This window comes from Corvus moneduloides, chromosome 14 (assembly GCF_009650955.1).
Source record: "Corvus moneduloides isolate bCorMon1 chromosome 14, bCorMon1.pri, whole genome shotgun sequence".
In the NCBI taxonomy this organism is placed as follows: Eukaryota; Metazoa; Chordata; class Aves; order Passeriformes; family Corvidae; genus Corvus; species Corvus moneduloides.
The window spans coordinates 17093386-17117456 of NC_045489.1; the positions used below are offsets into that span (position 1 = coordinate 17093386).

General features: G+C 57.7%; 2 protein-coding genes across 11 annotated transcripts; one reads left to right on the forward strand and one right to left on the reverse strand.

Annotated features, from left to right (window-relative positions):
- Window positions 1-7710: 7710 nt before the first annotated feature.
- CLDN2 (claudin 2) lies at window positions 7711-10226 on the reverse strand. The gene is made up of 2 exons (XM_032124140.1): window positions 10127-10226; window positions 7711-9054 (listed from the first exon to the last, which is right to left on the reverse strand). Exon 2 carries the CDS (start codon window positions 8875-8877, stop codon window positions 8182-8184), a length of 696 nt encoding a protein of 231 aa, XP_031980031.1. The 5' UTR covers window positions 8878-9054; window positions 10127-10226; the 3' UTR covers window positions 7711-8181.
- Window positions 10227-12778: 2552 nt separating this feature from the next.
- On the forward strand, window positions 12779-23342 carry PRRG3 (proline rich and Gla domain 3). 10 transcript variants are annotated; one of them, XR_004243062.1, is made up of 4 exons: window positions 12779-12794; window positions 16635-16676; window positions 16880-17451; window positions 18322-18797. XR_004243062.1 is itself a non-coding variant. In XM_032124139.1 (4 exons), the coding sequence occupies exons 2-4, from the start codon at window positions 16670-16672 to the stop codon at window positions 21604-21606; spliced, it is 705 nt and encodes a 234-aa protein (XP_031980030.1). In that variant the 5' UTR covers window positions 13428-13495; window positions 16635-16669; the 3' UTR covers window positions 21607-23342. The 10 variants fall into 10 exon arrangements, 2 of the variants coding, with proteins under 2 accessions (XP_031980030.1, XP_031980029.1); XM_032124139.1 differs by lacking the exons at window positions 12779-12794; window positions 16880-17451; window positions 18322-18797 and adding exons at window positions 13428-13495; window positions 20415-20575; window positions 21070-23342; XR_004243061.1 differs by lacking the exon at window positions 12779-12794 and adding an exon at window positions 13431-13495.
- The last annotated feature ends 729 nt before the right edge of the window (window positions 23343-24071 follow it).

The following is a 24071-nucleotide window of genomic DNA, read 5'->3' on the forward strand; positions in this document are numbered from 1 at the left end:
GACATCTCTCCAGCTGGTCCTCAAACCACAGGCCTACACTCCAATCATATTTAATTTTCACTAGAGCCATTGAGGAGATTGTACCAGGATATTGCAATGAGCCAAAGTTTTGCTTTACCAGTGTTTGGGATGCTTGCACCAGTGTTTATGGTTGCATGAAATATGGTTTCTGAAGTACAAAATAGCTAACAATCTTGGGGAGCATCCATACTTTTGACCATTCTAGGAAGTTTTATCCCAAAAGCCAATCATCCTTTGAAGCATCTACCCTGGGCGGGTGAAAAGACAGACCTTTATTTTCTTCTCCAAAGCTGCTTCTAAAGCAGGAAATGTCCACACCTCCTTCAGACTTGATCTCAATGTTCTTCACGGCACATATGTGTAATCTTAGCTGCTGCTGCTCCTCCTCTTTGCATCTTTTTTTATTCCCTCCCATTTAAGTAGCTCTGTGATCTGAACTTTATCCCTAACATACTTGACCTTATTTTTCAGAAGATTATTTACAGACATCCCTAGTGTTTTTCATGGAATGTGTCGAGCCCTTGGGGTAAAACCTGTCTCCTGGTTTATTCCTGCCACCCAGGGAAAGGAGAACATGTTTGAGTGATTGTCATGATTTAACCCCAGCCGGCAACTCAGCCCCACGCAGCCACTCACTCCCTCCCCACCGGTGGGATGGGGGAGAGAATTGGAAAAGTAAAAGTGAGAAAACCCGTGGGTTGAGATAAAGACAGTTTAATAACTAAAGCAAAAGTCGTGTGTGCAGTCAAAGCAAAACAAGGGATTCATCCCCTGCCTCCCATGGCAGGCAGGTGCTCCAGGAAGGCAGGGCTCCATCATGTGGAACAGTGACTTGGGAAGACAAACTCAGAATGTCTTCCCTTCCTCCTTCTCCCCAGCTTCATGTGCTGAGGGTGGTGCTGTATGGTCTGGGATATCCCTGGGCTCAGCTGGGCTCAGCTGTCCTGGCTGTGTCCCCCCCAGCTCCTTGTGCCCCCCAACCTCCTCACGGATGAGGGTGAGGAGCAGGAAAGGCCCTGGCTGTGTGTAATCCCTGCTCAGAGATAACTCAAACATCCCTGTGTTATCAGCCCTGTTTCCACCACAGAGCCAAAACCCAGCCCCACAGCAGCTGCTGTGAAGGAAATTAACTCTACCCCAGCCAAAACCAGCACGGTGATGTACAGAAAACAGACACTCAGGCGTTAGTGAGAGGAATGGGCTTTGCTGAATGAGGAGGTGGTGAGCAAAGGCCAGCTTTGATGCAAGCATCCATCAGCAGAGATCTGTGAGCCTATGGAAGCGTTCAACAGCCTGTGAACAGTTAGCAGGCTTCCTATTCTCACATCTCTGTGTCTGACATCAGCAGCAAGACAAAAATATATGCTTCTTACAGCAAGACATGGGTCTTTTGGCATTTGTTGAGCGGGTTTGTTTTCCTCAGTGTGAGGAAATAACACACAAAGTAGTTCTGTGATGGAACATTTCCTAAATGGATGTAGCTTGGCAAACTGCAGCTATTAATTTTCCTTAGATAAGCTGTTATCAGAGTACCTGGGTTTGAAACTTGGCACTTCTCTTCTGCATCTTTCAAAGCTCTCTCAACAATGCCCGTGCCAGGAGTTGCTGCCAGAGTAGTTTGGGAGGGATTAAGTTGTGTAGTGGAGATAAACACTTACTGGAGGTGAGGAGGTCAGAAAGGCATCTTCAGAGATAAGGCTTTCTGGCAAAGCCTCCTCCTCCCAGAGCTCTGAGTGCCCACTGGGCCAGTACCACGGTGTGCCCCGTGAAGTCCTGGGGCTGTGGCCAGCAGCCCTGGCAAGGCCTGGGGGGGACCCAGCCTGTCCTGCCCTTGATCCCAGCATTGCATGGGGGGTGTGCAGGGGCAGGCAGCAGTGCAAGGAGCCAGGGAAGAGCTGTGTTTCCCTTCAGCTCACGCTGCTGAAAGCACTGTGGCTCTCTTCACCCCATCACTGAGCTGAGAGCTTTAGTCCTGTGTTTTCTGGGCAGCCATCCCCCTGCTTTGCAAAGATTTTCCATGGGAAAGGGCAGCTGCACTCAAGGACAGCTGAGGGTAAACTTGTCTCCTCACATAAGACTGGGCTGCCTTCACACTGTGTTTTGCCTTGCTTATTCCCTTTTACTCCCCATGAGGATTTTACTCGGTACTGACGTTGGGTGGATTAGCTGCATCTGCCGGTGACCTGTGAGGTAAAACATACTTATTTCCAGCTGCAGAGTCCCAAGGCAGAAATCAGCCCCTTGGGGATGCTGGTCACCCTAGCACATCTGGGAGACAGGACTTCCTGAGCTTTGGGAAGGAGGCCGTAACCCACAGCAAGACCCTTGCTTGTGAGCAGGCCCTGGGGTGTCAGGAAATTTGGGGGGCTGGAAATTTGTGGTGTGTTAGCAGGATCCCGGCAGCTCTCTGGGCTGGGCTATGGGGACTTGTTCTGGGAGCCACTTTCCCCTTCCAGGGGCTTTGCCTTGTAACAGGGAGATCCTTTCCCTTGCCAAGGGTGTCCCTGGTCCTGAAGCCTTCTCTCCTTGCCTTGAAAACAAGGAGCTCATTGTTTTTCTCTCTGATACCTCTTCCCTGCTGCCTCCCTGGGCAGCAGAGAGGTGGAGTGAGCCTTGTCCCAGCCAGCAGCCAGGCCTGGGGTGAAACGCCCTGCCAGTTCACAATCTGGAAACACCATTAAAATAAAGGGTGTTGGGGAAGGGCAGAAGGCTGAGGAGGAGGCATTCAGTCGTGGGAGGATCAGAGGCTCCCAGTGCTCTGTGGGGTGTGTGCTTGGCTTCTGTGGCAGCTGGGGAAGAACCTGAGGCAAAGAACAGTGCCCTCATTCCTGTAAAAGTGTACTGGAATAGCTCAAAGGGCACTGGAGCATCACAGTGGTGGATCCAGGGACAGCTGAGGTCTGCCCTTAGCTCTGTAATGCCTGCAGAGTCTCTGGGCTTTTCTATGCCTTGAAAAATACTGAAGGCTGAAATTGTGCCCACGCCCTCAAAAGGAAAGAGCTAAAAATTTGGGTAATGAAAATGCATCTGTTGGAGAAATCTTGGGAGCACCTGCCGGGTAGTGCTGTGGGACTTTGCTCCAGTGACCTGAGAAACCTAGAGAGACAGCTTTTCTGGGAAAGTGAGTTCCAGGCAATCATGCTGCTTCTGACGTGAGTCTTGTTCTGCTTTCAGCCTTTTTTAGCAGGCCGGACATCCCAGAAATAGAGAGTGTTGTAAGTTCTGTGAAAAAAGACACCTGACTTGAAGAAAGATTAGTTTACCAGTGTGGGAAAAACTTCATCCAAAGCACACCCTGAAATTCTGAGTAGAGCTAAAAGGCAACCTCAAAGCTGGTGAAGCCCCCCTGGTTTGTCTGCTTACGGGGTGATTTGTTTCTTCCAGACACTTGGTGCTTAGCAGAGAGCCTGGAGGGGCTCAGCTGTGCCTGGAGTCTGAGCCCCTTCTAGGAGTGAACTTTTGTAAGCAGCTGACAAAATGTTGGTGACCTCAAGCAAGGGGATGGCAGAGGTTGCTTGGGATGACTCTGTAGACTTGCTAAAGTGGTGGCAGCTCAGTTTGTCCATGCCAAGGCATTTGGGATCCTCTGGTCTTCCTCTCTTCTGTCCAGCGTGGTGCTGTGGAACCATCACTTGGCAGTGGAGCTGTCGAGGGGGCAGGACAATTTCTCTGCAATTCTCTAAACCAATTCTCCAAAGCAGATTTTGGCAGATTTTGGAGATGGAGTATGTTTTCCCCAATATTTCTGTTAAAATCCCTGGAAGACCTTACGTTTGTCCCACTATAGAAGTATGTCTTGCTCCCTGAATTGGTGTGGGTTCTACTACAAAGCCTTTTTTTGCTGCTACAGATTGCATGTACATGAGGATTGCTGAGATCACTAACCTGAAGCTCCTCTGGTAGAGATTAGACTCAAATTACTACGGAACAACCTGATTGTGATGTTAATGTAATGCCTGAAGATCAAACTGCTGTGTCCTCTGCACGGGTATCAGGTTTTCTGAGATAAACACCTTTTATAACCCTCCTGATAGATTTCTGAGCTGTTGTTCAAACAGGAAGGTGCTTTCTAGCAATCTCCTTCGGTGCACCCAAAGGCCTCTGTCCCCTGCAGTGTCATGGAGTTCAGTCTGCCCTGTTTCCCTCATATCTCTCCTTAAAGACTGAAAGATCCTTTAAAGTGCCTTTAAACAGGTCTCCTCTGGGATGCTGTGGAAAGCCATGAGTTTGTGCACCAGTTTTTCCTCTGATGGAAGGTGTTTTTCCAAAGAGGAGCTCGTTTCTCACCTCCCTTGCAAGGTCTCCCATCAGGACCAGGAGAACCAGGCACCAACAAGCCTGGCTTGTCTGCCCTGACTCCAGACAGGGCCATCCCCATGGCTTCAGGAGGGCAGGAAGCCTTTGGAGTTAAAATGGGAGTGCAATTGCCAGCTGAGCACCACAGATGCCCAGAGGTGAATCCATGAGGCTCTTTCCTGGGTTCATGTGGGGTCTGGGTCATAGCTGGGGCAGGGAGTGCCTCTCCCATTCCCACCAGTGTGTGACTTGAGCCTGGCCTGGGAGTCAGGATTTGAAGTGTCTGGGAGCAGTCCCTTTCAGTTGTGTACCCTCTGCTGCTCCTGAAAAGGCTGCTGCAAAGCCATGGGCGATCTTCCATATCAGCCCTGGCTTGCTGAGGGGCCAGGAGGCTCTGACACGGCGTGGGAGGCAGCTGGGAGTGTGCTGTGGCTGGGGAGAGGGTGGAGGAATGTGCTGGCCCTTTCCAAGTGCCTCAGCCCATTAGGAACTTGGCCTGAATTTCCTTCCCGCTCCCATCTCTCCTATCTGAGCAATTCCTGGGGGCTGCGAGCAGAGAGGGGCCCTCCCAGCACGTGGCCTGATACTCCCCAGAGAGCTTGCACGGATTATTTGCTGCTGCTCCAGGTCAGCTGTGCTAGGCAGGGATGAGAAGCAGGTTGGGGATGCCAGAAGGAGCTGAGCTCTGCTCTTGTGGAGAGCCCCAGGGAGACAGGAGGTGTGTGATTCTGGTGGGTCTGGGGCAAACCTGTGCCCTTTTTTCTCCAGGCATCCCTGCCCAGTGCTGTGCATGAGAAGAGGCTCTGCTTGCACCTGGCAGCAGCAGAGCCCTGCTGTGGGGCAGTGCTTGGTGGGCAAGGGCTGGATGCAAGGGCCTTAGAGATGGGCTGAGTCGTTCCCTCTTTGGAAGAAGAAGTTGTGACTTTTTGCATGTTTCTCGTGACCAGCTGATGAGGTTGCAGTCCCTGATCCACGGTTGGGGTGTACTGAACATTTATAGTGCCTCTATTGCTTTTGAAGATAAGGGCACGTTGTATTTTATTGCCCCCTTTCTTCCATCGAGGCATCATCCAGAGCAAGAAAAGGAGAGGGGAATGAACGACTCGTTTCCTTATGACAGGGGATTAGTCACTGCAGCCTGGCCCTCCAGTGAGGGGTGCAAGGCTCCCCACTCCACCACACCATCCTGTGAGATGAGGGCTTGAGAAGGAGAGAGCTCTTCCCCACCCAGCCCTCTTCCCACCCCTGCTTTGCCCCTGGGTGCCCATCTTGTCCTGAACTTGGCTGGGCTCCCCTGCACCTTTCCTGCAGGGAATTCTGGAGCACCCTCAGCTTTTCCCACTGAGCTGGTAAGGGGCAAGAGGCCATCTGAGGGGCTGGCTCAGCTCCATCACTTCACTCATGCTCACCATCAGCACAGCTGCCCTGTGGGACAGTCTGAGCTCCTGTTTTCTCTGTCCCTAGGCTGGGCCACATCCAGGCTGCCCTCAGGAACCTGGTTTATCAATAATGAGGAACGTGGCTATTGCGTGATGCAGAGATAACCACTAACCATCCTTGCACCCAGTGTCCTCCCCTCCCCTTCCCCATCCTCCTTCCCAAGTGGAAAATCTGCGTCAACCTGCCTTACCCTGTAGCCAAGTTTTACATCTTTGGGTGCATTCACATTGAAGGTCAGGGAAGCTGGAGGGGAGAAACGTTCCCCTCCCTGACCCCACCCACTGCTTAATTCCGGGGCTCCCCTGTGGTGGGGCTGGTGGCACGGGGGCCTGGGGAAAGGCTGGTCCCTGTTCCAGTGTGACGGGTGTTTCTGTACCCGAGCTCTGAGCTCTGCCTGCCCTTGCCTGTGCCAGCTGCCCTTCTCCTTCTGGGGGAAGCTTCCCTTCTGCTGCTTGAATTAAAGCATTAATAAGGCCAGCACCAATCAAGCTCTGAACGGAGCGTTTCAAATGCCCCTTTGTTTAATTAACGCAGCCTCTGCCTGCAGACAGGGGTGGGAGGTGAGGGGCAAGGACCTAGCGCCCGGGAATTCCTCCTCTTTAAGGTGTGACCTTTTGTACCAGCTATTTTCTCTCCCACTCTCTCCACCAGCTGCCCAGAAACAAAACATTTATGGCCAAAGGACCCTCAGAACTTGCAGCATCTCCTGGGGGGCTGTAGCCAGCAGGTTAAGCCTCCTGCATGCCCCAGGCACTCTTTTCCCTGGGGCAGGAATAAATAACTCAGCTGGTCCAGGGTTGAGGCTGTGCTTTGTGCTTTGTCCCTTGGCCATGGAAATGGGGCCTCTGGCCTTTGCCTTGAGATCCACCCTGGTGCCCTCCAGCGAGTGTCACCCTGGGGATGGGTCCCCGTGTGGCTCCTTGCTCTCTGAGGAGGGGAGAAAGCGTGACCCAACGTTATCAGGAGCGTGTTAACCCCACAGCAAATATGATTTCACTGGTGCAAGGGTGACGATGGTGACGTTTGAGTGGGGAGCATGGTCCCTTCCTCTCCATGGCCTAATCTAAATTGCTTTATGAGGGGTCAGCAGGTAGACCAAGGGCTCCTGCTCCCTGAGGGACAGAGAGCCAGGGCAAGGGGATCCCTGGGTGGCCCTGTGCTGTGGCACGGCAGAGTGGGGGTTCTCTCACGTGGGGCAGTGGTACATCAGATGGATTAAGATGTACTTGCTCCTCGGTGGGCTGTGGGGCTGGGCCTGCACCTCCTCTCCTCCTGCACGTGCCCAGCATCCCCCAGTGCCACCAGCAGCCTGTGTGAATGTCATGCTGCTGCTCCCGTGCAGGGCTGCAGCCACGCAGCCTGTCCCTCCACAGCCTATCCCTTACAGCTTTCCAGTGTCTCACTGGTGGCATTTTTCTCCCAAAACATGCCTTTCAAGCACCTCGGGGCTCAGGACCTGCCTGTGAGATCTCTCTGCAGCTGCTCAGCCTACACCATGGCCAGGAGCTGCCTCTGGTCCTTGGGACCGTGTTTGCCCCGAGGGTGCCAGTGCTCACTGGGATGGGGATGGGGGAGTGCCAGAGCTCCCCACCACCTGGGGACTTGGGTGTGCCTCACAGGGGCAATGAATCCCCCTGTGGGCACCCCAGTCTCATCACACCTGCAGAAGGGGAGACAGAAGGGAAGGTGCTGCCTGCTATTAGCCCACAGGGAGCTCTGTTTGCCCCTGCTGGCACCCTGGCAGTAGTGGTGCATGGCAACCTCCCAGCGTGGTGCCCAGGGACAAACTGTACCAGGGAGTGGCCCTCCTCCCCCTCAGCAGTGCTCCCACCTGCCTGGGCTCCTGGGTGACAAAGCCATCAGCTGTGCCACAGCAAGGGCCACTTTCACATCTTGGCCCCCACCACAGCCCCCCTGCTGGTCCCTCGGTGCCAGAGAAAAGCTGGGACACAGTCTGGCTAGAAAGACATATTTATTGCGACATCGGTTTGCAACCAGCACTCAACCTCCCCAGCAGTGACTCCAGACCCACGCACACGCCCTTGACCCCGCTGTGATGCCTCCATGGCCAGCGGGCTGGTCCCTGGGGCCACAAGCCCACTCCCCCCTTCCAGGTAGGTTCATTGGGGCTGCAGGCTGGGGTCCAGCTGTGCCAGGAGCTGCCTGTGAGCTGGCAGCATGGAGTAGGGAACAGAAGCCGGATTCAGGGTCCTTCATCAATGTAAGCCACCAGCTGGGATCTCCAAGCAGTCACAAGGCTCTCAGAATCCCAGGGAGAGAGCGGGGTCAACCCCCCCCAGCACGTGAGAGGGCTGAGCACGGGCGATGCCACCGTGTCCTCTGCTCTTACCGCGTCCCCTTGGTGCCAGCCCGGACGCTCTGGGGAGCCGGGAGAAGCGCCAGCCTGGTTCCCACCTGCAGCCATTACACGTATCCTGTCAGGTTGTAGGAATTGACCTCACTCTTGTTCTTCTGCACCTGGCTGACAGAGGGCCGGGGGCTCTTGCTCGCCAGCAGCTGGGGCTGGTAGGCGCTGGAGTAGGCGGTGGTTGTGTCCCGGGCAGGGCAGGAGGTGCAGAGGATGAAGCCGCCGATGAGGGAGAGGAGGGAGGAGATGGTGCCCAGGTAAAGAGCCTCCCCGAGCTCGAACTTCATGCTGTCGGGGAGGACGGGGTTGCGGAAATCCCGCAGCACCACGTGGATGTTCCACACCAGCGGGATGAAGCAGAGCAGCCCCCCGAGGACGAAGACTGCGCCGCCCGCCACCGCCACCCGGTCCTTGCCCGGCGAGCCCTGGCTGAAGACGGTGCACCTCATGCCCACGACGGAGAGCAGGCAGGCGAGGGAGGACACGGCGCAGGAGCTCACCATGAGGGCTTGGGCCGCCTGGATGTCGGCGGGCAGGTTGAGCAGGGAGCTGTAGATGTCGCACTGGGTGATGCCCGTGCTGTACGTGGCGCACTCCATCCACAGCCCCTTGGTGAAGCTGACGGCTGTCACGATGCTGGAGCCGATGTAGGAGCTGGTCTTCCAGCTGGGCAGCAGTGTGGCCGTCAGCGTGCCGATGTAACCCAGGAAAGCCACGGTGTAGCCCAGCAGCTGGAGCCCCATGGACACCATGGTGGGGGCTGGCTGTCACCTCTGTCACCTACCCAGGGCTCGCAGCTTCTCGCCCAGGTCCCTCCCGTGTGCTCACGTTCCCATGGCCCTGCGAGAGGCTCCGCTCGCAGCGCTGCAGCTCCACCCCGCTGCCGGGGGTGCTTGTTTTGTGCGGGGTGGGAGCCGAGGGGAGGTTACCTGCGACAGTGGAGAGCAATCCCTCCCCGATTAACGATTGACCCAAGCCCGTGGAGGAGCGCCAAGCGCCCTTTCACCTCCGCTATCTCCCCAGCCAGGCTCGAGAGGCAGAGCAGCACTGCCCAGGAAGGACGCCAAAGCCCTCCCCTGCACTGACGCCGCGGGCAGGGATGGAGAGCCAGCTGCTGGTGAGGGGAAAGTGCCCGCTGCTTTCCTCGAGGTCCTTTGTCTTCTGTGACACCCTGAGCCGAGGAAGCCGAAAGCTATGTCTGCACCATCTTATTTGGGACCTGCTGGTGGTGAACCCGAAGCTCCCCCAGCTGAGGAAAGGGGATGGCACTTCGTCCCCATCTGCATGAGGCTCACCCAAGGCACCTGCAGTCACCAACGACCCACCCCGAGCTGCTGAGGCTCCTTTGGGACAAGAGGACGTGGCCACCTGAGATTGAACCATGGATATCAGCCTTTCTGTGCTGCTGGGGACAACGATGGAGAGGGATGCATGTGACAGTGACACCTGCATCCCCAGGAGAGCCTGGAGGCCCACGGAGGGCAGAATTGCTTCAAGCATCTCCTTTGGGATGCTTCCTGGAAGCATGCCAGCCAAGCAGGGCAACCTGTCCTGCACAGGGGTGAGCAGTTCGGGGTGCAGCTCCTGATGGGATTTTGTGCCTGCGCCACCTCCCATCCACAGCCCTGCACACGGGCGGGGGGGCGGGGGTTGGCAGCGGTGGTGGAGAGGGATGGTTTGTTTTCTCTCTGCTTTGTTTCAAAATTCCTCCTCCTTCGGTGCCTTGCGAAATCGGGCTGAGCCCCGGCACCGCGGCCAGTGGCCTCCCTCACCCTGGCAATGCTCCTGGCTGAGCGTTCTGCCACCACCCAGGGCCTCCCCTCTGCTTCCGTCCCCCGCGCTGCCACCTCAAATGCTTGGCACCAAAGTTTCCCAACTTTCCATCTCTTCTCCTGTGCACTAACCAAGACCTCCCACACTGTCTCAGCTGCTGGAAAAGGAACACCTGAAGTGCTCCGGGTGCTGGCAGAAAGGTGCGGGAGGGAGCCCTGTGGTACTTACGGAGGTGGCTGGAGGTGCAGGGTGGGACCCAGAGTGGCTGCAGCCGGGGGTCACCCAGGACTGGAGGCAGCTGCTCGGGGCAGGGTGAGCAGCCAGGGCCCCAGCCCAGGGGATCAGGGGCTGCAGTTGTTCAGCCACAGCTTTGCACAATCCACCTGCAAATCTCCGCCTGGATCAGAGGCTTATTGCAGATCAAAATTAAACCCTTTGGGTGTCGGGAAGGATTGGGGAGCTGGGATGCCTTGTTTTGCTTGTTGTCTATGAATTATTGGGGTAGGTTCACCTAATGGGTTCAGGTTTGAGGCTTGTTGTCATCCTTCTGGACAGCCTTAGTGGCAGGCAGGTGACTGTGCCACCATCCGTGTGTCCACTCTGGGCTGGGCTGCCTGTACTGGGATTGGAGGGGCAGTGAAACACCAGCAGGTTGAGTTTTCCACTCCTCAGAGCCAGCCTGGGCTTTTGGTTTCCTCTTCCTGGCCCTGCTTGTCCTCCACGGGGTTTGTTGTTGTAAGACTACTGGCCCAAATGAGGAGCAAATGGGGAAGGTAATGAGAGCTGTGCTGGCCCCGTGCCCCCTCCTGCTCACCGGCTGCCACAGATGGAGAGGGACAGGGAGGGCCCCTGGTGACAAATTGTGCTTGGAGCTGAGCAGGGTCCAGCCAGCATTTGGACAGCAGTGTTTGGATGCTGATAGCAGAGCTACAGCAGGGACCATTTGCTATTTTCTTTCCTTGTCCCAAACTGAAACTCTCCCAGGAGCGGGAGGTGACCTGTCTGCCAGGGGCACTTTGCCTTCAGTGCTTGGGCAGGAGCAGTGGGCAGGGATGGGATGTGTGGCAGTGCTGGGGACAGGAGAGAGGGTATCAGACTTGTATCCTCATATTGAGAAGCTTTTCTGTACCTCCTGGTGTGGTCCACATCTCAAAAACTCAAAGGAGAGCGCAGGGAGCACTGGCAAGTGAGTGCTCTCCCATCTGTGGAAATGGGAGCTGGCAGCTCCCTGGGGTGCTGGGCCATGGATGCCTGAGCAAGACCATTGCCCTGCTAGTGCCTGGGATCCATCCCTGCCATGTGTCTTCCCTCCCTGTCTGCTCTTGAGCCTCTCTCGAGTCATCACCTGCCTCCTGGTTGCCACCACTGTAGTCCGTCACTGTCCTCATCATGTCCTTTGTGCTGTCCCCATCACAAGCCCACCACTTTGTCCCCATGGCATGCCCAACACACAGTCCCATCCCATTGCACTGTCCCATGCCCATCATGCTGCCCCACCACTCCCCATCCCTTTCCCATCGCCCCCCCCTTATGCAAATGGCTACAAAGAGCACTTAATCATCCTTGTTAATTGTCTCTACCCTCCCCTGTTCCCCCCCGTGGATTTTCTCACAAACGGTGTCCAACTTTTCCCTTTTGTGTTTTGCTTTTCCACCAGAGATCGCAGCCCCTCCGCCCCCAGCCTCCCCCCGGCCCTCTGTTTACACAACTGGGACAAATTTCACACCGCGGGGACCGCTGTCCCCACACCCCCAGCCCCTCGCTTCCCTGCCCCAAAGAATTTGTGAGTCACAGCCGAGGCAGAGCTATAAATGTGTCCCCACCGAGGGTGTGCAGCGTCAGAGGGGACAGCGTCGCCTGCCACCATGGAAGCTGCTGCCTGTTGCCTGACTGCCCGCGGGCTCCGGGTGCCTGTGGCCAGTGCCTGCCCACCCCTGGGGCTGGAGCAAGGGGCAAGGTGATGGGTGCCGCGCAGGCTGGGGGGAGCGGGGCGGGCTGGGGGAGTGGAAGGTGGGATGGGGAGGCTCCAGCTGGGTTTCGGTGAAGGCTGCGGTGCTGGGGACCGCTCTGATCCCAGCGCCATGGGTGGGACAGAGGGTGTTGGTGTGAAGCTGTGGGGCTGCGGTGTAAGGCAAAGGTGCAAGGTTCAAGGCAAAGGGGAGCGGGCCAGGGTGAGTGGCTGTGGCGTTGAACCGGCTCTCTCTCCTAGAGCCCTTCCACTCTGGAGACCGTGGCTGCCCCGAGCCCAGGAGGGACCCGGGACGCGGCGGGAGGAGATGGACCCCGTGAGTTTGGCACTCCCTCCTGTGTGTCCTGTCCCCATGCCCATGAGGCTGGGGTCCCTGTTGTTAGCAGAAAACCAACCTCTCGCCCCAGAGTCCGTCACCCCAGAGTCCTTTGCCCCCGGGCTGTGCCGTGCCCACCTCCCCTGGAGCATCACCCCGCGCCCCAGGCAGCCTCCTGGGACAGGGCCAGGCTGACCCCCCCCGGGGGGACACGGCCACAACAGCCCCCCCACGGGAGCCTGAAAGGGTCCCCTGTTCCCAGGCCGGGCGGGCATTCCTCAGGGGGTTAGTGGGATGCCTGGGCAACAGCTCTTGAGCACGGGGGAGAGATTACACTGGCAAAAAGCCTGTCAGGAGGGTGTGGGGGTAGATGCCAGCTTCCTTGCGGAGGTGTGAGTGCCTCAGCTCAGGGGCAGGGGAGGGGGGAGCTGCTGGGTGTGTGGGGCTCGGGCACAGGGCACCCTGGTGCCAGCCCGTGCGCCCTGCGGGCAGGGGCAGCGGGAGCCCGGGTACCACCCGGCTGTGTCTCCTCAGGCTCAGGCTCGGGCTCGGGCAGCGGAGGGGGACGGCGGTCCCAGCAAAGCGCTGGCGTTCTTCCAGCACCCGGTCAGGTACGTGCCCTGGCACCGGGGCCTCGGGCGGGCGCGGCGGGCGCGGCTTCACCCCGGCTCTCCCCACGCAGGCTCCTCTGGCCCAAGTCCAAGGCCTTTGACCACCTGTACAGCGTGGGGGAGAAGCTGCTGGAGAACTTCCCGGTGCAGGCCACCCTCTTCTTTTATGAGGACTCGGGCAGCGAGGAGGAGGAGGAGGAGGAAGAAGAAGAGGAGGATGATGAAGAGAAGGAGGCGATAGAAGATGTGGCCGCAGGACACCCGCGGCATGCTGGCAGCCCCGGCCTCAGCAGGCCGGCGTGAGGCAACAGGCAGGGGAAAGCAGACAGCGCTGCGTGCGGCAGCGGGAACAGACCCGCCCGGGGCTCCGGCTCATCCCGGGGCCGCCTCCGGGCCGCGCCCGCGCTCCGCGGGACCGCGGCGGGGCTCAGGACTACGACTCCCAGCGGCCGCCGCGGCACCGCCCGGCAGCCGCAGCCCGCTCTGATTGGCTGTCGGTCCGTCGCGAGCTGGGGGAGGAGCGTGCGGCCCCGCCCACTTCCCCGCCCCGCATTCCCATTGCAGGAGGAAGGCGGCGCGCGCGGGCCGCGGAGAGGCGCGATTGGCCGAGGGGAGGGAGGGGGCGTGTCGGGGGCGGGGCCTCCCTTCCCCTGCCTGTCGGCGGGAGGGAGCGGCTGCGGCGGGCGCGGGGCCGCCATGAGGTACCGGCGGGGACCGGGGTGCGGCAGCGGGGGCCGGGGCTGGAAAGCGGAGCTGTGGGACCGCGGCTGGGGGGCTGGACCGGGAAGGAAGGGCTGGGGCCGTGGAGGGGGGAGCCGGGAGCCGTGGGACTGGCGCGGCGTGTCTGGACGCGCGGGGAAGAGCAGAACGGCGGTGACGAGGGGGATGTGTCGGTGGGGGTGAAGGGTGGGGCTGGAAAGCCCCCGCGGAGCCGGGCAGGTGGGCTGGGGGACACCGCTGTGGGGTGACAGGTGACGTGGGGGTCCCTGATGTAGGGTGACAGGTGAGGAAGGGGACCCCGCTATGGGGTGACAGGTAGGCTGGGGGGCTCTGCCGTGGGCGGCAGGTGAGCTGGGGGTCTCGGCAGTGGGGTGACAGGTGAGCTGGGGGTCCCTGCTGTGGGGTGACAGGTAGGCTTGAGGGCTCTGCTGTGGGGTGACAGGTAGGCTTGAGGGCTTTGCTGTGGGGTGACAGGCTTGAGGGCTCTGCCGTGGGGTAGCACTGAAAGCTGAGGGGTGACTGGAAAGCCCCTGCACACCTGGGCAGGTGAGCTGGGAGTCCCTGCTGCAGGGTGACAGATGAGCTGGGGGGTCCCTGCCGTGGGGGGGCTCTGGAAGCTGAGTACAGTGGGAATAATTTGGAGTTGGGTTTGGGCACGGAGGAGCCGGGCTGGGGGCTGCCGGGGCAGCGTGAGGACCAGCCAGGGAGCAGGATGGGGTGTGAAGGCTGTTTTGGGAGGGCGAGGCTTCCTGCCCTGTAGCCTCTTCTCCTCGCCGTGGATCTTGGCACGGAAAACCCCCAATATTGCTGGGATCCAGCTGAGCCGCTGGCACCGCGGCTACGTGATGCTGGCACAGTCAGCATCCTCCCTGCGCGCCGTGGCGCGTCACTGGGGGCTGTGGATCCCCCCGACCTGCACCTATGCCCCCTCCCAGCCTGTCGAGGAGCTGCCACCTCCCAGTGTGGACCCCCAGGTCCCCTCGGGGGCTGCGGGGGGCCGGCTCCACGCGCGCACCGTGTTTTCCCCGGCACTATTTCCTCCTTTGGCATCAGTGACGGGAGCGGGGGCGGAGATGGGGGGAGCCTGGGGGAGACACAAATGTGCGACTGCAGCATCCTCACTCCCATGGCTGCATCCCTCGCGCCTCCTCACGGTTGCCTTAGCAACCTCCTATTGATGGGGTATTTATAGAGGATGGGAAGCCGGAGCGGGGGGGATCGGGAATGGGTGGGCGTCTGCTAGGTCAGCCTCCAGCTTCAGGCTTCTCTCAGCCTGCGTGGGGGCAGGAGGGATGCTGCTCCCCTTGGCGTCAGCCTGTGCAGCGCTCCAGCTTTTCCTGCTTGCTGGAGCCAGGGGAAGTGGCCAGGAATTAGCTTGTGGAAATAAAAATAAGCGTCTGGGGCATCTGCCCTTCTCACCGGCATTGCTTGTGCTTGGAGGGTTGTGTGCACCTCCCTGATTGTGGCACTTGGGTGCATTGACACAGATACTTGGAAGAAAGACTGTAAATTAAATTATACAACATTAAATTCGTTGCCTGGTGTGTGACGCGGGAATATCCTTATTTCTGTGTCTTTGTTCTCCTGTCCGTCAGAGGAGGGGAATGCCTGTGACAACGAGGGTTTGTGTGGGAACTGTGGCATGTTCTCTGTGCTGTGCTTTCTTTTATCCTGGGGCTTTGGGTCTTTTTGTAAAAACTGATGACAGCAGACGTGGGTCAGATGGTCCCTGCTCAGATCCTGCTCATGCCCTGTGGGGGAATGCAATGATCCAGAGGCCTCTCACATCCCCCAGAAGGGCTCAGAGAAGTGGGGTTGGGCTGTGGGGCACAGGAAGCAGCAGACCCCTGCCATGTACTTCTGGTGCTCTGCTGCTTTCCCTCGCTCTTGCTTCGTCTCCAGACTGAGGTTTGCAATCTGAGCTTCCAAAACTCTTGGGAAGAAGCTGCTTTGTCCCTCTGGACACAGCTCCAGTCTTGCATGCCTTCTTGCCACTTACGGTGTAGGAGCCTTGGAAAGCACAGCAAACCTGATGTTGGCAGGGAGAGGTGCTCCATTTACTGGAAGGTGGCTGTTGTGAGGTGTGCTGGTGAGCAGCACCAGCCCTTTAGTGTGCCTGTCTTCTGTGTGAAAGGAGAGCTGTGTTTCCAGCCCTGCTGACCCTGTGAAGGGCTCTGTGCTGTCCCTGACCTCACTCCAGCAGAGCAGATCCAAGTGCTTCTGCAATAACTGGGTATCTAAAGCCCTGGACCTGAGACCAGCATGTGGTTTAGTTCCTGCTGTTTCTAACCATGCTTGCTCCTTCATTTGCAATAAATCACTGTAGGAGCTGGGCAGTCCCGTCCCCTCTGTCTCCAGACAGAGTTGTGGCTTTGCCACAGCGTCACATGCAGCAATAGTCAGCCCAGGGCAGTCTGATCCGTGGGGCACTGAGCACAGGGAGAAGACAAAGCATGGAAAACAAGCAGATAATCCTTTGCTTTTGCAGGGCTTTGTTTAACTTCTGTGGGGTTTTGTTCAGTTTAGTTTTGCTTTTGAAGGACAAAAGGTGCTTTTCCAGCTGGAGAGCTGTATCCTGGGTGTGCAGGGAGCTCTGTCACTCTTGCTGCTGCCCTTAGCTTGGCCCAACAGCCAGATTGTGGGTAGGAGTTGCGGAAGTGAGAGCTGGCACGGCTGTGAAGTTGCTCTAAAATAGGATGATTGCTTCACCTGTATCCATCAATCTCTTGTGGAAGGGGAGAGCGCCAGGCTGCTCCCAGCAGTCTCTGACATGCAGGTCATCTCATCTGCTGGTGAGAAATGGGGGTCTGTCCTTCATCCAGTTCTTCCTTTTTTTGCTTTGTTGATCTGCAAGGGCCCTGCTCCTCCCTGGGACCTGCCCCAGCACTCTGGGAGCTGAGGGTGCCCTGAGCCCCTCCAGCCCCTCCAGGCAGGTGAAGAGTGGGGAGGCAGCTGGAATGCTTGGCTCTCTTCAGGGGTACTGCTTGGCTGGGATCTGTCGTGGGTCCACCACTCAGCACCATGCGTTCTGCATGAATCTGACCCTGGGTGATGGAGGTTTGGGCTTTGAGGGGTTGGAAATTTAAGCTGTCAGTGACTCTCCTGTTTTCTTCCCTGCAGGTAGGCAGGACCCCCCCTTGGCCGAGTGAGGCAGCATGGCAAGTAAGTGCTCCCCAGGCAAGACAGAGAGGTGGCGGTGGTGTTGGAGGAAAGAAGGGGGATGTTTGACAGCCACTTCTGAAGAAAGGGGTGCCTGTGCGTTTTGGGGGCTGTTATCCTCTGTGGGGAGCAGCTGCCATCGGCTGTTAGGCCTGGGTGAGGTCTGAGGTCCGGCCTGACTTGTGCTTCTCTCTCCCCTCTGCAAGGTGGGAGTCGAGAGGAGGTGCTGAAGGTCTGACCTCTCCGGGACTACCCGGTGGCCGCAGGATTTCTGTCTCTGTGGTGCTTGCTGTGCAGGACGGGCCTCCCCAGGGCTCTCAGGGCTGCCTGTCTGCGCTGACATCTCTCATCAGCAGTGCTCCTCATGCCCATGACTGGCACCCTGCCAGTGCCCACCCTGGGGGCCACACTGCCCTGTGTGGCTGGTGGCAGCGGGGCTCTGTGTTCTGTGGAAGCTGCCGAGCTCAGCCCCACCCTGAGCTCGCTGTGGCACACCCAGAGCAGTGCTGGGCCAGTGCTAAAGATGGGCTCAGAGACTGGCGAGGGTACAGGGAGTGTCCAGAGCTGAGCTCAACCCTCCCTCCTCGCTCTCCTGGGCAGCCTGCACGGAGGCTGTGTGCCCTGGTGTGATGGGAGCCTAAGGAGGATGGCAGTGGTGAAGGGGGAGATGGAGAGATCTGTCTGGGATCTCGGGATTTGCTCGGAGTGTCGCCAGAGCCAGCTGTGAAGGTGGAGGCAGTAGCCACGCTGGGGAAGAGGAGGACCCCAGGGATGACAGGTATGCCTTCTTTCATTATCTGTGCTGTGCTTGGAGTGGGAGGGAGCAGAGATCTTCAGGCAGTGTTTTTAAAAGGCTGCTTTAATCTCCAGTTAATGAGGAGGGTGCCCAGCTGGGTCCCTGTCTTCCTCCACTGCTGCTTTTTCTCCTTCCCAGAGCTCAGGTGCTGGCTCACCAGCATTTCCCTGTGGTGGCAGTGACTCCTGCCAAGCAGTCCCCTTCATGGTGACCCTGATATGCAGGAGCGGGATGTGGCCATGGGCAGGTTCTCCACCACACACTCCCTGGCAGCCCTGGCTGTCCCTCTGCAGGCACAGCCACAGTCCTTCCCCAGAGAAGCAGCCCCAGGGTGTCCCCCCCAAGCAGGGCAGCTGAGGTGTGGGGTTGTGTCCACCAGGTGCCAGCAGCACCCCAGGAAACCCAGCAGGGATGAGGTGAACCCAGCCCTTGCTCCTGCTTCCCCTGCCTAAAGCTCTGATCTTTCCTGAGCACCGGTTCTCCAGCTGGTGTGGGGAGGCTTGGAGAGGCACAGGGGATCAGCATTGAGGCTGCTGGGCATTGGAAGGTCCCCTCAGCCCTGTGGTTTGGGGACAGGGCCTGCTTGGCTGTCTGCTCTTCATGTCAGTCGGGGATCCAGCTGGAGATGAGAGGCTCAGTGGCTTTCCTGCTCTGGTCCCGAGCCACGTGTGAGCTTTTTGCACTTTGAGGGGAGGGAGCAGTGACTTAGTTTCTGCTCTCCTGCCATTTCTATGTCCCTGAGGGGAATTGCATGTGGGGAAGGACACACACCTGTGTCACAGCATGCTTGCAGTTGGGACAGTGCTTGTGATACCTGCCTGCCTGTGTGTCTGTTTTTATTTCCCACCATAGTGGCCAGCTCAGCACGACAAAGCAGGGAAGGGGTCCAGTGACTGCTTTCTGCAGGGATGGAAAACCCTGACAGTGAGATCTGCAGCCAAGCTTGTTGCTCTAAGACGTGCTGAGGAAGTTGAAATCCGAGTCTCAGGCTCAAGTGCCAAGGAGGAGAGAGTTTATACCATGGCCTGATCAAGGTGGGAGGCAAAGGAGGTGAGGCCAGACTTCTCCAGCAAAGTATGGGACATTTGCAGAATGAATGTTGTCTTTGTAAAATTTCATCTCCTTCTGGAAAGGCTCAAGAGAAGGTCAGCCTGCCAGCCTGGTCCCTCTCCAGCCAGAATAGCCTTCCTCAGCTGTGAAAGCCAAGGCAAGCTGATCCCTGCCCTTCTGCAAGATGCCTTCTGTGCCTCTTGAAAATGCTTTTTTGGTTGTCCTTGTAAAAAAAAAAAAAAAAATGTTTGCATAATAAAGTCGATTCTGAGGGAAGATCTGTGACTCACATCATTCATGCTGCTCTTCATTCACACCTCAGTGGTTCAGCCCTCTGCAAACTCTCTCACAGAAGCAAGGCATTAATAAATCACAAGGGGAAAATGCACCTACACAGCACAAAAGGAGCTCAGTGCCTCCAAGCCCAGGATGGTGTAGCACAGTAGTAGTTGTTTCTTACACCACGATCTTTGGAAATACCTGTTGATATTTCCAAATACTCTCACAAATACTTTGCTGTATTGTTCCAGCAGCAGCATACATGGAAGGTAAAGCAGAAGGAAACTTGCCTTTCTCCCTGGCAAAAGGCTCCTAAGGAAAGAAGTCGGTGGCTTTTCACTGACTGTTTTGCTTGTGGAGCCAGTATTTTGTTAGTGCCAAGCTGGTCAGATGGGAGATTGTCCCTCTGCCTCCTTTGATGCTGTTGCTGTGTGAATGGGTTCACCGTGTTGATCCAGTGGAAGACTGAGCCTGAGGGTGAAGGAGGTAAATAGGTTCCTGTGGATCACCCAGCTGAACTGATTCATCTTCCCCAGGGAAGCAGCAGGATTCTGTGGCTTGGTGGGAAGAGCTGGAACCAGCCTACAACTGAGTGTGTTGAACTGCATTGTGGAGACACTCATTCATGAAATGCGTGTTTGGATCCTGGAAGGATCATGTTTTGTGTGAAGTTTCTGCTCTCTGAGCAACAGCTTCTTTGCCTCCTGTGCTGCTGCAGGTCCTGGCAGGTGCTTGCCTCTTGCACCCCATGGAGGTGTCCCTCCTGCAGGATATGAGGGGGAGAGGCTTTGATGTCTCTCTTGCAGGCAGGAAGGTGCTGTTCCTGCTCCCTCTGGCTTCAGGACTGCATGTGCTGTGGGAAGACTTGAGGAGTCTCTCAGGCTTTGGGAGCAGAGCAAAGTTTGTGAAGCCTTTGCATCAAAACACAGTGAGGATGAGAATGCGATGCCTTGTGAGGAGAGGTTGCTCAGGCCCCTGACTCATAACCCTCTGCGCTGTCCCTGTGTTTTGGGGATGTTTGCCCTTGTTGTCCTAGGCGTGGGAGAAGACAGTGGTTTTTCTAGGGCCTGAACAGAGTCCTTGATACCACCTGAGCTTGCATGACCCTGAGCAGCTGGCAGCAGGGACACCAGCTTCCAGCAGGCTGTCATGTTTTGAACTGTCGTGAGCTGTGAGTCCCTCTCAGTGCTGGCCCCATGTCCTGGCAGAGCTCTGTGTCCCAGCCCTGTGGGGTCTTGCTCCTGGTCGGATCTCCCTTGCCCTGCAGCAATGGGGCAGAAAGATGAAATCCATCAGGGGTAGAAGGTTGAAAACAAATATTTTTGGAGCCTTCTGTCTCTTCCTCAGTTGCCCTGTGTGGCTGCAGCTGCCGCTTCTGATGTCTCTAGCACCTCAGCCCTGACAGAAGGGCTCCTGGTGCCATATGTCTCTGGGCAGACCCCAAGAGTTCTGTGCCCCTTTGGCTGTCCAGCCTGCTGTCCTACCTGATTGTAGCCCTGGGTTTTTGATGCTGGGGATGCATGTAGCATCAGGAAGCTGGGGCGGAAAGCCTGGCTGGGCAGAGGGTGGGCATGGGGTTGTCCCTGCTCAGCGTATTTCTGCCTTGTGTGTTGCAGTGTTCTTGGGGGCCAGGAATGCCCACTCGCTCCTGAAACGCTTTCCCAGAGCCAATGGCTTCCTGGAGGAGATCCGGCAGGGCACCATCGAGCGGGAGTGCATCGAGGAGGTCTGCAGCTATGAGGAGGTCAAGGAGGTGTTTGAGAACAAGGAGAAGACGGTGCGTTTGTCCTGCCCTGCTCCCCAGTGCATGTGTGAGGGCTCACGCCTCAGCAAGCTGGAGACAGAAGGAAAGCACAGGGGGAACAGCCTCTCCTGTTCCCTTTGTCCTCTTCTGTCTGCAGGCAGCATGTGGTGGCCTCACTTCCCAGCATGGCTTTCCTTTCCCAGGCAGTGGCCTCACCTTGGTTTTGCTGGGACACCCTGCCCACAGCTGCAGGTTGAGCTGGTGCTCCCACGGCACGTGTGGCAAATCTGTGCTGTTGTCCTTGATTCTCTAGGCTGGGGTTGGTGTGAAATACATTTTTCCCTGCTCGGTGTGGGGGCTGTTGAGGGACGTTCCCGTGACCTTTTGCGTTTGTTCCCACAGCGCCTCAGGTGTAAGGGGTGCCCCTTTTGTGGGCCTGGGGAGGGCAGTGATTATTGCTGGTGGTGGTCAGGGGGTCCTTCTCCCACCTGCAGCATGTGATGGTTGTTTCTCTGTTCCTGTCACAGATGGAGTTTTGGAAAGGCTACACCAGCTCTGTGTACTCTGTCAAGGACCCCGGGCACAGCACGGAGCGCTCTGACGCTATGTACGTGGTGGTGCCCCTCTTGGGAGTGGCTCTTCTCATAGTCATCGCCCTCTTCATCATCTGGAGGTGCCAGCTGCAAAAGGCCACCCGCCACCGCCCTTCCTATGCCCAGAACCGTTACCTGGCCAGCCGGACGGGCCGCAGCCTCCCCAGGGTCATGGTGTACCGGGAGCGGTCGCAGAGCCAAGGGGAGACCCAGTACCAGCGGGAAGCCAGCAACCGGGGCGCTGGGGATGGCAGAGCCGGGGGCACCCCCCAGCCAGACGGCACCCTCTGCCCACCAGAGCATTCTGTATCTGTCCTCTCCAGACTGTCCAGTGCCACCCCCCCGCCCTCCTATGAGGAGGTGACGGGCCACCCAGAGAGCAGCAGCGGCGAGGAGACCAGCGTGTCCTACAATGACCCTCCGCCCAAGTACGAAGAGATCGTGGCCACGGCCCCTGCCGCGGGCAAATAGCGGCTCTGCCTCCCTCCTGCCTCTTCACACACTCACACTCACCACCCACCCTCCCTTCGCCGTGCCTGGGACCCCCTTCAGGTGTCCATCGGGCCTCCGTCTCACCTGTACAATCTGGTGCCATCACACAATAGCCTTACCCTCCTAACCAAAAATAGCTGTCCCCAGGTGGGGTGAGGCAGGGCTGTGGGATGGCTCTGGAGCCAGCCAGCCACCTCCTGCCCCTCACTCCCCACTCACATAAGTGCTGTAGCAGCCAGAGCAGAGCAGCAGCTTGTTCCTGGCTCAACATGGGGGTCTCCCCATGGTGCATTTGATTTCCTCACTTCCCCCTCAAACAGACATAACATTTCCCATGATTAGAGCAGCCTTGCTGCCTCGCTGGGCTGCTGCCCAGCCTCACCCCACGTCCTCACTGGGCCCTGTTCTACTGCTCAGGGCTCTGGTTAGGAGTTGGGGATGCAGAATTGGTGTGGCAAGTTTTTGTCCATCCCCGCAGTTGGTGAGGCCAGCTCTGTATTTGGGGACATGTGGATTTGTTGCCAAGTGGGAGTGGGGAGCCCGGTCCACACTGTGGTGCCTGTAGCGATATTTGCTGTGTGGAGATCAGGGAGGAGCAGTCAGGAAGACGCTCTCTGATCTCCTAGATCCCTTTGGAAAGGGAGAAAGGGCTCGTGGTGGTCTTGCACCTGAGGTAAGTGACTTTGGAGTAGCAGGGTCTTTTCCTGATGCTCTCTGCTTTCCCCCTGTGGGTGCTGAGCAGCTGGAGGTCTGGCTGCTGCAGAGCTGGCCAAGGGCGTCGTCTTTGACCCCGAGCCAAATGTGGTCTCCATGGCTTTAAGTGGTGGGGATTCAACTCTCTCCTGGAGCGTGGCCTATATGGTGTCTGCCCCAGAGCTGAGAGCCTGCAGACAGGCCAAACCTCCCCTCTCCCTACCCCAAACCTCTCTGCCCTGCCTGGCCCCTCTCTTTGGGGCTCTTTGTCCTCCAGAGTCGGCAAAGCGGAATGCGAGACCCCACTCTCCTCTGGTCCCCACCTGGTTTGGTGTCCAGGGTGTGGCATGGAAGTCCTGTTGACAGGGGCAGGAGCCACAAGACCACGCCTTGATAGGAGCAGGGCCAAGCCCTGCTCGGGTGGTTGTGTTGCCAGAGCAGGGCAGAGCTGGGTGCTTTGCTGTGGGATCAGAGTGTCCCCTTTTCCTGGGCAGCTGCCTTTAGGGTCCAAGCAGTGGGACTGCCCTTCCCCAGTCATGTCTGATGGATTAAAACAAGGGTTGTGCTCCAACCTCCCAGAAGCAGCCCAGAAACTCCCAGCACTGCCACCACCCGGTGTTCACCCAGCACCAGCCTCTCCACCAGCACCGAAAGGCTATTGTCCATCCATCAGTGGCCTGCATCCTGCCCGGCCCCAGCGATACTCTCGCAGCCGGTGCCCTCAGCTCAGAGCTGAGGCTTGCCCAGCGCAGCTGTTCCTGGGGCAGGACATGCTGGCACCTTGTCTGTCCCCTCCCCAGCCTTAGCAGATCAGGGTTATGGGGAGACCTGGCAGCGAGCGTCAGGGCCAGAGCCTGGAGAGCACCGGAGGGAGACACAAGGGTGCTCCGCATCCTCTGTCTTTGATGCTCAGTCATTATCCCTGCAGTTTGTATTCTGTAAAACTTGGTATATTTCTGTGCAAAAAAAAAAAAAAAAAAAAAAAAGGTATTTATTAAAAAACCCTCACTGTCTGAGTGGCACAGGGTGGCTTTTTCCCACAAAGGGTGTTGTGGGGGACAATGACACCAATAACCCTGCCACGGCTGCAGGAGCGTCCCCAGAGCAGATGGGAATGTCTGGGAGTGAACCCCACACATCCAACTGGAGCCTTGAACTTCACTTGGGGTTGTGTTGTACCCTCTGTGAGAGCTGAAGGGTGTCCTGTGAGCCTCAAGCAGTTGGCAGCTGAGGTGCAGAAAGTTTTTCCGAGGGTCTTTGAGGGGATTGAGGTGCACAGGTTGTCCTGCCGTCCTCTGTGTGCTCCTAAACCCCTTAGATAATCCCCTTTAAATAGCAAGACTAGGGCAGCGGGGGATTTATTTTAAATCCTTTCAAACCCAGATTTTACGGTCAGGTCTTGGACCCTGTCCCCATTCAGAAGTGTTTAAAACTGCCGTTAATCCCAAAGGGATCATTTTATCGCCTCTGAGGGGCAGAGATTAGCTCCGGCACAGGGCGGCCCCGGGGCTGTGCCGGGCCGGGGGCTGCCGGGGGCGGGGTGTGCCCGCAAACGTCCCGGGGATGGGGACACGGGGAACGTCTTGGCTTCGGTTCTGCCCCTGGCAAGAGCAATCCCTGTGTTCTAGCAGCGGCTGAGCAGGGCTGGGGACAGGGGGGCTCCCGGGGGAGGTGGCACCAGGGTGAGTCGCAGCGCGTTAATTACCGGCTGCGGCTTTAAGCGAGGAGGGACCGGCTGGATACCGGGGGGG